We start from the raw sequence: 12,966 nt of genomic DNA on the forward strand, positions 1-12,966 counted from the left end.
TGGCACAAGTGCGCCACACGAAGTTGAGTCAACAAATGGGGCAAGTGAGAAAAGCATTAAACTAATCATAGAGCAGAAAAATATTTACAAATCTCAGTTAAATGCAGCTGTATATTTTATATTATTTATAAAACAGGAATCATAATTATATGGCAATTAATTAAGTCTAGTCAATCTTTAACAACAGCAAAATCCGTTGATAATTCGGTGGCTTATTTAGTTTTACAAAACCGACCACCCCTAATGTGAGTTTGCGAGTAGAAGAGCCGGGAAAAAAGCAGCATCTTGCTACACATCCATGTGTCTGCAGTTTGGCCCCGGTTTTCCACGAATCCTTACCATTTCGTCCTTCCTTTGACTACAGAGTAGAATGTGAAAAGGAGGAAGGAGTAAGGAGTAAGGAGTAAGGAGTAAGATGAAAGAAGGAAGGAGGGAGACTGTGTGACAGCTTTCTTGAGATGCACTTCACGTGCATTTGACTGCTTAAATAAATTTTGCTCATGGTAATAAATTCACTTAAACTCAAACTACCAACTGCAAGGATGAGGGCCAGCCAGGAGCCACCCGCTCATGTGCCAGGACATAGGACAACGGGAATGCCGGAGGCTTTATACGACTTTTTGTTTAGACACTCATAAACATAATTGACGTCATAAAAACAGACAGCAGCAGCGGCAGTAGCAACAACAATGACATAATGTCATGTAAATCTGTGCTGAGATTCCGCATGGTTGTGGGGGGTATCCACCGCCACCCCCCTCCCCCCACCTCAGTTTGGGGCCAGCTTTTCCTCTGTCGCTGTGGTAAGTGAAAATCATTAGTTTCAAGTCCACACAAAAGCCGAGGCATTTGTTTTGTTTGAGCTGCTTTAAAATGAAATGCCTCTCATGTTTTATATGCCCGAAAAGGACCTGCTTTCCCTCGCCACTTCAAATGTATATGTATATCTATATATATATATATGTATATATGTATATATATATATATATGTATATATATATATATATGTATATACACTCCATACAGCATACCCCATTTCTAGCTCGGCCAAAGCGGCCTGCATTTTTTGTATAAATTCTAACAAATTGTCTACACTTCCGACCAAACTGCGCTCCCTGCCATAGAAAAGCACCCCCCCTAGCTCTACACCCCACCCCCTTTCAGCCCCTATTTTAGCCCCCCTTTTTAGCCCCCTTTTAGCCCCCTTTTTAGCCCACTGTTTCTAACCTAGTCCCGCTTGGCTCTCCATAAATCAAAAAGTGCTTGGCTACAGTTTTACAGTTTGTGCATTTGCTTTGTGTCCTATCTGCCCCCCCTGCCCCCCGCCTCTGCCACTGTTCTCCTTTCTTTTCATTTTTTTATGAACTCCACATTAGTTGGTCGGCCGCCGGGGGGGTGAAGGGTGGCCCAAGGGTTGGGGGGTAATGGTCCACATGCTTGGCATGCCGCACTTTTGTGCGTCGTCAACTCTCGCAGTTTAACATATTAAAAGTAAAGTGAAGTGGGCACACTGACAGAAAAAAGTTACACTTTTTCAAAGTAATGAAACTAACGAAAAAGAATTAATACAAAATGGACAGAGAAGATGGCAATGGCTACAGGCATACTAGTTCAAAATAGCACACCATTAATATGAGATATATGAACTTAATCGATTTCTTTAAGTGCATTAGGCTACTTCTGGCAAAAATTCCACAATAAGCTGGAGAAAGGGAGCAGAAAAATGCGATTTCGAAGGAGGAGTGAAGGCGCTTCTATTGTTGCCGCTGCCATTCATTATTCAGCATTGGCAAGTCCTTGTGTGGAATGTCCTTTGTGCCACTTGGCGAGATAAGTCGCCATTCCTGCGCAGTTCAATCCACACGGTCTGCACTTCCTGTTGCATATCCCCACTCAATAATTAACGATGGGGGAGGGGACGGAGAGGAGGGGTTAAAGTTAAGCTTAAATGAGATGAGAGCCTTTTGAAATATAATACCGTTATTTACACATCACTTCATTGAGCGCGCCATTTTTTAAGCAAACAAGTGACAAGGAAGAAAGAGGATCTTATCGTCTCGTCTCGGCTCGTTTATCAAGCTCATTAGTCGCTGTCGCATCTTCGTCCTTGTTCCTTGTTCCTTTTTTTTTTTTTCCTTTTGTTGGCCGTTTGCGGGAAATTATTGAACAGCATCGAAAACATTTTAAGCGAGTCCTTCGGCACCCCGAAGTGGCCACCAAGGAGACGCGTTTTCCGACCAACTTGCCACACCACCCAGCAAAGACGCTTTTATGTTTATTAATGACACCACATGCAATTTATGTTGGTAGTTAAAATGCAGCCCAAATAAATGATGTCCTCCAAAAGGACTCGCACACAGGACACACACATCACTCGCAAAGGAAATCCGCTTGAAGGGATAAAGCTCTGCCTAATTACAAGTTACGAAGACGAACTGCAGTCTTATAGCAAGACGAGTATTGATGAGTCAGATAAAGCCAGTTTGAGTAACAAAATGACCAGCAATTAAATGTAAATAAATATAAGAAGTATTTAAAATCGGATTCAGTAAGAGCAGCAACTAAACAGCGTAACGGAGTTCACTTTACCCATTTAAACGTGAGCCAATTTAATTACTTAAGCTCATTAAGTTCGACTGCTTGAAGCATTTTAGCAGTGGAGTTGAATTAACTGCAGCTTACAGGTGAACGATACACTCACACACGCACACACACATTCTCGCACACCCACACACACACACACGCAGGCAAGGAGATAAAAAGCCAACCCAAGCCGAAGTGGGTTAACCCACAAGGCGAGGCTTAACCCCCTGAGCACTTCCCTACCCGCTTTTCCTTCGAGGAATTTCTACTTTCCTCCTAAACTTCAACGCTCTCTCTCTCTAAACTTTTGCACAAAAGGCAATATCCCCGGGTGCCCTTAACCCCCTACTGCCCCCCCCCCCCTGGACTGCAACTTTTTGACTTTGTGCGCCTTTTGCGGCTGTTGTAGCTGCGAAAATTTATGGCCAATTCAATAAACGATTTTATTACATGCGCACGTTGTGTTAACATTGTTATTATTATTGGCGCCCAGTTCCAACAAAAAGGGTTGCAAAACGGATGGTGAGGGAAGGGGGTTAAACGTATGGAAAGCCCCCGGGGCGATGCAGTGAAATTGTGGTGCCTGGGCACGAGCGGGTTAAGCGGCGTAAACGTAAGCCAATTATTATGAAAATTAATTTATTTTCTATCGGCAATATGAGGCCAAAGCCCAAATGGCAGCTACCTTTCGGTGTGGAGGAGCCTGGAGAGCTGGTTCTTATCGTAAACTGGCCAGCAGCCAGGATTGCCCCCTCTTTGAAACAGTTACCCCCCCTGGCTGCTGGCCACTTATCCACCGAAATTGCAGTCCAGGCTCACTGCTTTCCTGCATTTCCAAATGCTTTTACTTTGTTTACTTGCCCCATCCGCTGCACTGAAACAAATGCGAGCAGCAATTAGTTGAGATACAAGTAACTTGCATCTCCCGGATATCCGAATATTTTTGCATCTTCTTGGGCAGAGATCTATAGGAACTTTTGCTAATGTTTAAATATTTAATTAGTAATTATTATTCGAGTGCCATTCCACTGTGCGACCCACTGTCTGTCAACGGTTTGCGCTTTTTTTATACACAAAATACAATACACAAAAGGCCAGCGCTCACATACCTTCACACAGATACAGCGCGCGCGTTTGTGTGTGTGAAACCTTATTTTCTGCAAACGCATTGTGCCTGTATCCATGTGTGTGTGTGTGTGTGTGTGTGTACAAGGACAAAGAATTCATAGAAGGCGCACTCATGTGCAACCCAACAAGGCAACAAAAGTCTCATTACTTTTACTTGGCAAATAATGAAGCTAACAACAAAACAGCCACACACACACACCCACACACATACACTTGCCAGCATATGTCGCTCTCTATGTGTGCATATGTGCGCATTTGTGTGTGTGTGTCAATTTGACAATTGACTTCGGCTTACTAACACACACCCATTCACGCTTCATTCACGAGGGCAGCAATTTGGATTTCGTGTTCTAAAGATTTTTCACAAGTGCATAACTATACTAATTACTTTCATCCTTTTAATTAAATAGTTTTCTGCGTTTTTATGTCGAATTTTTCAGCAATTTACTAGAAAATGAGACCTTTTACTGCAGTAAATACATATTTTTTTCATGACACATAAATGGAAATGTACACGCTGAGTGCTATACAAACTTGCCCCCTTGACTTTAACCCTTTTTGATAAATAACTTGAATGAGTTTAGTTAATGGCGCCACCAGACATTTGCACAATCATTTTGCCCAATCATGCTGGCACTCAATTTAATTGATTTTAAAGTTTTACTACACCAGAAAACAATGGCCAAAAAGGATCTGCAGCGAAGCAGATGCGTAACAGGTTGACCCACCTGGCCGAAAACCATCCAGTAGAGTAGACCGCATTTAGACCGCATAAAAAAAAAAAAAACAGAAGAAGAAGCCATAGAACGCAAGTGCTGAACAACAAAAAAAAAAAAAGAAAAATTAATAACAAAAACGAAACTCAGCAGCAACACAACGCGTCGCAAAGCTCTTGAAACTTTTGCAGGGGCGTGCGGCAAGGGGGCTTCAGCTCACTGGAGTTCGGTTCGCTTTAGTTTGGTTTGGTTTGGTTGGGTTTGGTTCTGTTCGGTCAGGCGGCTTTTGAGTGCTTTCCACCTGAGCACAAACTTAAGTGGCGAAACTTGATTAAAACCGCACACTCGCACACAAACACACACACACACAGTGTAGGAGCCAGGGGCGTAGGGCGGGATTTCAAGCCAAAAAGCCGAATGAGGCTGAAAGTTTGTGATACGGCTAAGGACAGGTCGGGGATTTAGTTGCGGTTATACACTCCACTGACGAAAAGTCAAAGTTGCACACATTTCATGCCGCATTCCAGCCAAAAACAAGAGAAAATGAATGCTATGGTCAAGTTGCCCGACTATCTGATACCTGTTAATCAGCTACTGGAACTATCTCAACTATCTAGCCTCTATAGTTCCTAAGATCTCGATCTTCATACGGACAGACAAACGAACAGATCAAGAATATATATACTTTATATGGTGCTTCTGCCTGTTACATACTGTTCAACGACTCTAGTATACCCTTTTGCTCTACGAGTAACGGGTATAATAAAGGCCACTCACAAATAACGTACAACAGTTAGTGTATTCAAGCCCTTTTGCGAAGTGGCTTAAGTCGCTGCCAAAATGCTGTTTTGTGATAATTCTTAAATAAATGCTTTTATAACCAGCAGAACGATAAATTTTAAATCCTTCGTATACATTTGTCGTTGCCTTTATTTATGATTTTCCTATTGCATCGAAAGACGTCTACCAATTGCGATTGGCAGCAGCAGCATTTTCCAGACCTGATGTTTTCCGATAATGGTGTTTCTCCTCGAACGGCAGATCCAATGCGTATTCCTGCTGCTCCCTGAGCACAGGACGAACTTCCGGATAGTCCAGAAAGATGGGTGCGTACCTCTCAAACGAATCCCGGTCCATGTCGACGGGAAAACCATTATCAGCTGGTGGAATATCATCGGCAAGCTGATGATAATCTCTCAATGGTGGCAAGTATGCATTTCCTGGCAATTCGGCGGCAAAACAACAGACTGCAACCACAAGGATCAGAATCAGGATCAATGAATGTTTCAGCATCTTAATGTCTTCGTCGGCGAGCTTCAACTGTGCTGATGCCCAAATTGCAGTTGTCTTTTATGGCAAAAATATCAAGGCCAACTGAAGTGCACTTTTGGATATTCACTCATGGGCTGTCAGACCTTGTGCTGAAATAAATATTTGGCAGCTCATTAGCCGCAGTCGTAAACTGTTTAAAATTCAAATTCACATTTTGACTCTTCATTAGGCATAATCGTATGCTGATCCTGATCTTCAGCCGACGAGCCAAACCTTCGCTTGTTATCTTGCATAAATTTCCCGATATTTCTAGATACTGGTTTTTTGTGGCTCCCCAAGCTCTTATACCCACAAACCAAATACTATGTGGGAACAAAAAACGACGCATCGCCCGACCATCGAATGTCGGATTTTTTGAGACGCATGCGCCGTGGGCGTTTGAATAGCTGACGAATTACAGCGTTTCCCGCCAAACTCGTTGATGGAGGGCATCAGGGCATCCATCTAGCGACGGCTTTGTTTACCTTTGTTATCAGCTCTTATCACACGCCGTTTCACCGGTATCCACTGGGTGCCAAGTGCCCGCCCATTGGCTGGTTATGGTTTCCTCTAAGAAGGCAAATGGTATCCACCCGCCTCACCACTCCACAGTTTACCATAAAAATGCAATTAATTGGTCTGTCTATTGGCAAGTACAAGTCTGTTAAGCCCAAAAAAGCCATGATTATTACCAAATTAATACAGGCAAATATTCCCAAAAATATCTACAACAAATTTACTAATTATTTGCGACATTTTTTTAATAGAGCCAGAAAATGTTAGCCCCTCAAAAACTTATTCAAAAAAACCACCTATGCTTTGAGGCTAAAATAATTTTACAAAACTTTGGTATTTCTATTGTGTTTATTATTTTAAGCCAAATGGTTTTGGAGTACGCTGACAGTGACTTATGACCTTGTAATTGAATTCTACATGCTGACAACATTTGTTGCTTGCAGCCACTTTTAGGTACGCAAAGGGTTAAGCTGGGCGTCGACCACGCCCACTCCCGATGTGGCCTGCAACACTTCCGGCATTTAAGCAAACAAAGTATGCAGCAACAGGAAAAGCACATGGCTGCAACCAGCCAGAGCGCATTTGTGTTGCATTTGGAAACCTGTGTGCCCCCCTTACATGCCACTTTTAACAAGACCTTTCATAAAAAATCATAATATTAATATTTAATAAATTAAATATTTCATAAATGTAATATTCAATAAATTGTATTTAAGTGTGTGCTTTAATTAATGTTACATTTTTATAAATAAAATGTGGTCAAATGTGGAATATGAAACAATCAGACTTCTTAAAGTTATTTTTACAATTAAAATTACTTTAACAATGTTCCATATCAATTTTATGGTGTTCAATATTTTCAATACAGTTTTCAGTTTAGGTGCTATTTACTGTACCGCTGCTGTAAGTATGTACATACATATGTACACTTGTACATATTTATTACCCCTCTTATGCTGCCACATGTGGAAGGCTGCAAATGCGGCCATGTAGGCTAATGAGTTGCTATGTCGGCCGTGTCTTGTTTTTGTCCTTTTATGTCCTGCCTATTTTTACCTCCCAAAAACTTCTCCTTTTTGATTTTGTTGCCTTGTTGCTTTTTCTGTTGTTGCTTTTTATATGCCGCCTAACGAGGATTTTCCATTGTCTTCTGATGCCACAAGCAAAATGCCAGCGGCAGTTGCACCAAATGGAAATGGAAATTTGCGAGTAAATAGATCAGGTATATATATCAGGTATATATATATCATTTAATTAGTGCGTAAAAGAGACCGTATGTATTACAATTTTAAATTTATAAAAATGCATATTAGTAAATATATGTATAGTATATCAATCCACTACTCAAAGAACCTCCTTAGCCAGTTTATCCGTTGACTGAGAAGCTCCAGGATGAAAGCCAAAACTGCAGCGGACAGCCAAATGGCGGAGACGTAGTAGAGACCGCAGAAGGAGTCCAGGGGAATGGGTGACACCTCGTAGTCCTCCTCGAAGGGTTTCCTGTACTGGCTGGCATCGAATTCGCGCACGAAATACCCTATAATGCCGGCGGACAGGAGCTGTTTGATTTTGCGATCGAAGGCGAACTTTAGCAGCGAATAGCGGCGCAAATAGATGACCATTTGGTAGAGGAAGATGTGCTCCTTGATGTTGGTCAAGCGACTGGTGCTCCAGTGCATCATGTTGTACGACGCCATGGTGGCGATCAGCGAGGTAGTCGTGAATTTGCCCTCCTTTCCCGCTCCCTGGATATAATCGAAACGATCCTTGGAACCATTTCTGGTGAGCACAGTCAATTCGCGCGGATAATAATCGAGATACTCCTGATTGATGAGCGTATAGTTAGCGCGGATTAACTCCGATATTTCGGTGGGCAGGGGCTTATGGTAGGGCAGTCGAAAGGAGTCGAATAGCTTGCCCTGGTAAACGACTCGCAGCACGAGAACCAATAGCAACCAGCCGGCATACAAGATGCGACTGCGTCCACTTCTCGGCAGGCTCCTGGCCTCCAGCGGATTGCCCATCAGTGTGGTGAGCACGTGTAGGCCATGACAAGTCGAATCGCTTTGCCGACAAACGAGTCGATTTCGCAACCAGATCACCAGAATCAACAGCAAACTGGAAGCCACCAGTGCCAGCCAAACCGGGAGGGAAAACGGCACCACCAACTGGGCCACAGCGCCAAACTGCGAACTCATGTGCATGATGAAGACGAGGGAGCTTTGGTGGTAGGAGCTCGTGAAGGAGAAGTGCGAACGATGCTGATGCGAACCACTCATGGCGCCGATCAGTATGGATGAGTTGCTATATATCACCTGGTCGAAGCAGCCACTGCAATCATCCTTGATGTCCAGCGACAAGCACTTGTCGCACGGCTCATCGAGCAGAATGCGAAAGTGAAAGATGTGCGCCAGCAGCTTTATCAGCTCACCATCGATGCCACTCAGTCGCTCGATCTCTGCCCTTTCCTCGGGATCACTGGCGTTGCCATTGAAGTAGACGAACGGCGCCAATGGATACCAACTGACACGCAGTGGACAGCCGGACAAACTTAGGCCGCGATTGAAGGACCTGGCCTCGTGGCCATGCCGAAACAATCCATTTTCATAGACGTCGATCAACTCCAGATTCACACTGAGATCGCAGTTCATGTTGAACATACGATAGCCGTAGACCAGCACCACTCCATCCGGCTTCTCGGTTAGCATCACCACATTAGCAGTGTAAAATCGAACGCAGCTCCCGGATATATCCCTGAGCACCTGCAGCCGCTCGGCTCGCGAGGACATGCGACGTGTCAGCAGGATGAGGAAGCTGAATTCCCGCGTGGAATGGACATCCGTAAAGTGAAAACTAAGTGTATTGAAGGCCTGGGCGGAATTGACCAGAACTACCACATAGCTGGCGGGAATGGCATCGGGTGGTTTCTGGAACGTCCGTAGTGCCATCTCTGAACCCATCGTCCTGAGGATGGTGCTCATTAGCTGCTCCTGCCGGTGATCCCGGTGGCCAGCATCCAGCGTTAGATCCATCACGGCCAATGTGCTCTGCGAGGGGCTAACCTGCTCGGCCAGGATTTGCAGCGTAGCTGCCACCAGCGGTGTCATCGCCTCCGGTTGCGGCGGATGCAGTGCACCCATTGCCAGGCAGCGCAGTGCCAGCAGTAGCCACAGATGTTGAAGCATTTGAAACGCAACTGTTGCGAGCTCACAAGTAAATGCGCTGTCTAATTTCTCCAATGAACTCGGTGCACTTTTAACTTCAACTTAATTAATCAACTTCATCATTAATGCCAAGTTAGCCACTTTCGCCTTGTTCTAATCTTATGCCATCGCCACAGCCAATCCAATTAGTTTAATGTTTGAGATAATGTATGTCATATTTTAAAATGTAATATTTCAGAGTTCGTTCCATTTCTACGCTTGGAAAGTGCTTGGTAATCAAGCAGCAGCAATCATCGCCATCACCAGAGTGGCCTCCATCCCGAGAACTGTGTAAAACGCCATGCAAGTGCAAACCAAAAGCCAATTCAACTGTTTTTCATTTCATTTTTTTGTGTTTTTTTTTTTGTGTGTGCTTTTTTTTTTTTGTTGACCACAAGTGCGGGCGAGTTGGGCAAAGGATAAGGACAAGGATAAGGGGTATTCCCCTCGGCTAGGAGCAGTTTTTATTTATCTTTGTGGAAAGTAGTTACCGCACTGGATCCACCGAGAATGCAAAGCAAATGCAGCATACATATCTCTCTGTGGCTTGTTAGTCCAAGCGAAAGGAGGCCCTGCCACGCCCACCCCCCCTCCCCACCCCGCTGTCCACACTTCACGCCCATCTGGCGCGCATAAAAATTAAAAATTTCATTAAATTCACAAAAATGCTTGAAGTGGAAAAATGTAATATCCTTTGGGCACAAAGGATGTGCATATAAATGCAAATGCGGTACTGTTGCCCGGGTAAAAACGAAGCGATATGTCCGAAACGCCCACTCAACGCCGGAGCCACGCCCCCCCCACAACCCACTGCCGCAGCCAGCTGCATGCATGAATGCACACAGTGCACTGGGAGAAAAATGTACAAGTATGATTGGAGTTAAGCTTTAGTTATAAATATCACTGATTTATTATTATTATTATTCCGAATTTTATTTTATAATAAATTGATATTTTAATTAATGATGCAAATAGATAGATTATTTTTCAGACAAGTTTTCAAACACTACACTGGGAGAAAAATGTGTACTGCTTAGTTATAAATAGCACTAATTTATTATTATTTTTCCCAATTTTATTAAAGTACAAATTGATGCTTAATTTAGAGTGTTCTGCAAATAGATGGATTATTTCTCACAGTGCCCTGCAGATCCAGGCAACTTTTCACATGCTCGCTTATCTCCGCCCGACTCCCCCTTCCCCCCTTCCCACCCCCTGCTGACTTCCCACCCATTACCTATGCATGTATGCAATTAGTGGGCGACTTTTATAAACAAAGCGATAAAGAAGCTAAAAGGGGAAAAGGGGAAAAGGGAAAAGAGAGAAGGAAAGGGAAGGGAATATGAGATGCAAAACGATATTTAAGAAAATCCCGGCTGGCGAAGTCCTTCTGGAAAAGCCACATGGCTCGAGTGACTCTCGTGGAAAAACTTTGCCGCTTTTCATTTGCCTAATAAGACGTCATCAGATTGGGCCAATCGAGGAGAAAGTGCGCAAAACTTGGCATTGGAAGAAAGAGTAAGGAACACAGAGTACAGAGCACAGAGTACAGAGTACTGAGCACAGAGCAAAGTGCAAAGTGCAAGGAGCAAAGAGCATGGACCATAACCATATGCCAGGCAAGCGACAAAAGTTCGAAAATTAAAAGTTTTCCAAAAAGTATGCAAAAGTCACTGGAGAAAAGGAGTGCTGAAGTGGATGGGAAAATGGGAAATGGAAAATGGAAAATGGAAAATGGAAAATGTGGTGGTAAGGCAGCTGCGGAAAATTGCACATACATATGTATATTTGTGAGCCTCTTTAGCGAACTGTAATTATGCTGCTTGTTAGCAGTTACATATAACACATTTTCGTGCCTTATTTCATTTAAACTTACCCTTTTTATTTATTTATATAACTATTGTTCCGTTTCAAAACTATACAACACGATTAAAGCAAAACAAAAATTACCAATCATGGGTCCAATTAAATTACTGGCCCAGGGGCAAAAAACAAGACACAAGAGCCCATTTTCCATGCCCTACGCTTTCCTTAAGTTTGGCGAAAGTTCAAGCCTGGTCTGCGCATAAATTAAAAATGACAAGGATATGCCAGCATACATAGGTGGGTGGATTGGCATCGTGTAGCCAAGAAGGCAACAAGTTGCAACTTAACGTTGCCCACATCTTGCCACACTCCCTTTAAGCCCCCCCCCCAACCCCCTTCATGGCATATGAAACATGAGCACACGCCCCCGCCCCCCTGAGAAATTCTACGAATTCAGCGAAAAGTATTTTCCACCTTTAAACATGAATGTGGATGTGAAGGTGAGGCTGTGCTGGGCAAAAAAAAAAAAATGGAGGGAAATGATTTATGAATGCAAAAACTTTTCGGACCAACTTTATACGGCCGTTTTTCCTTCGTGTGTGTGTGTGTGTGGGTGGGGAAAATCCTCATGTTACACATGGTTGGGAGGGAGATAGAGACACGACCGCTCGCTTAATGGAATTATAAAAATGTTAACTTCAGCAGAAATTCAAACAGCGCCGCACTCTATTCTTCACCCTTTCATGTGTTCGACATGTGTGTGCAACTAACCTTTTTCCTACTCACTTATAATTTTGTTTAACATTTAAAGTGGCTTTGTTTGTGAACCTTAAAATACAAACAAAGAAAAAATGCAAAAAAAAAAAAAAAAAAATGAGAATTGTGCACCGCAAACGATTGAAAATATTTGTATAGACACGAAATTAAAAACAAAGCCAAAAAACGAAGCCTCCCAAAGAAGTGGAAACATTTCAACGTCAGCAGCAGGCGGCCTTTGGCTAGCAGGCTAATATATACATCAGATATATATAATATATATGTATATAAAGATATAGATATAGATGAGCAGACATATGGGTATTTGTGGCTAGGGCAATCCAATATACTTTTCAAAGCAAACACGAACACAACTTGAGGCTGCCACAAGGCCGATGTAAGTGGAAGTAGAAGTAGAAGTAGAAGTAGAAATAGAGGCAGCTGAAGAAGGTGGCAAGGGCTGACACTTGAACCCACAGCCGGGAAAACACCACCCACATAAGCATCCATCTAACCACCACCCACTATACACCACCCAGCACCCACTACCCCCCTCTGCAACAGCAGCAGTCAGCCAATTTCAAGCCAAGTCCTGGAAATGGACGAACTTGTAGTCCTGCAGCTGCACTTAAAAACAGGCTTAATCACACAAAGTATGTGAAAGTTGAAATATATGTAACTGAATGAATATTGCTTATAAATTGATTGACTAATATAGAAATTGAGTTAATGGAATCATTAGCTCACCAGGATAATTGCGACAATCCAGTGCAGTGTACATTTCTCGCAGTGCATCCGCTACTCCTGATGATGTGTCTTATCTTGTCCTGCAGTGGCTGAGCGATGCCAGCGCATCCTGGAAGCTTTTTATCTTGGCGTCATGTTGATGTTTGTCGGAAACTTGATTATTTTCATCTCGCTTTTTTTCGCCAACGCCAAACACACAT

General features: G+C 43.2%; 2 protein-coding genes across 2 annotated transcripts; both read right to left on the reverse strand.

Annotated features, from left to right (window-relative positions):
• Positions 1 to 5,390: 5,390 nt before the first annotated feature.
• Positions 5,391 to 5,769, reverse strand: LOC120456746. Its single transcript, XM_039643736.1, has one exon. It carries the CDS (start codon positions 5,718 to 5,720, stop codon positions 5,391 to 5,393), a length of 330 nt encoding a protein of 109 aa, XP_039499670.1. The 5' UTR covers positions 5,721 to 5,769.
• Positions 5,770 to 7,594: 1,825 nt separating this feature from the next.
• Positions 7,595 to 9,439, reverse strand: LOC120457106. The gene has a single exon (XM_039644312.1). It carries the CDS (start codon positions 9,437 to 9,439, stop codon positions 7,595 to 7,597), a length of 1,845 nt encoding a protein of 614 aa, XP_039500246.1.
• Positions 9,440 to 12,966: the final 3,527 nt, after the last annotated feature.

Source organism: Drosophila santomea, chromosome X (assembly GCF_016746245.2).
Source record: "Drosophila santomea strain STO CAGO 1482 chromosome X, Prin_Dsan_1.1, whole genome shotgun sequence".
Classification (NCBI taxonomy): Eukaryota; Metazoa; Arthropoda; class Insecta; order Diptera; family Drosophilidae; genus Drosophila; species Drosophila santomea.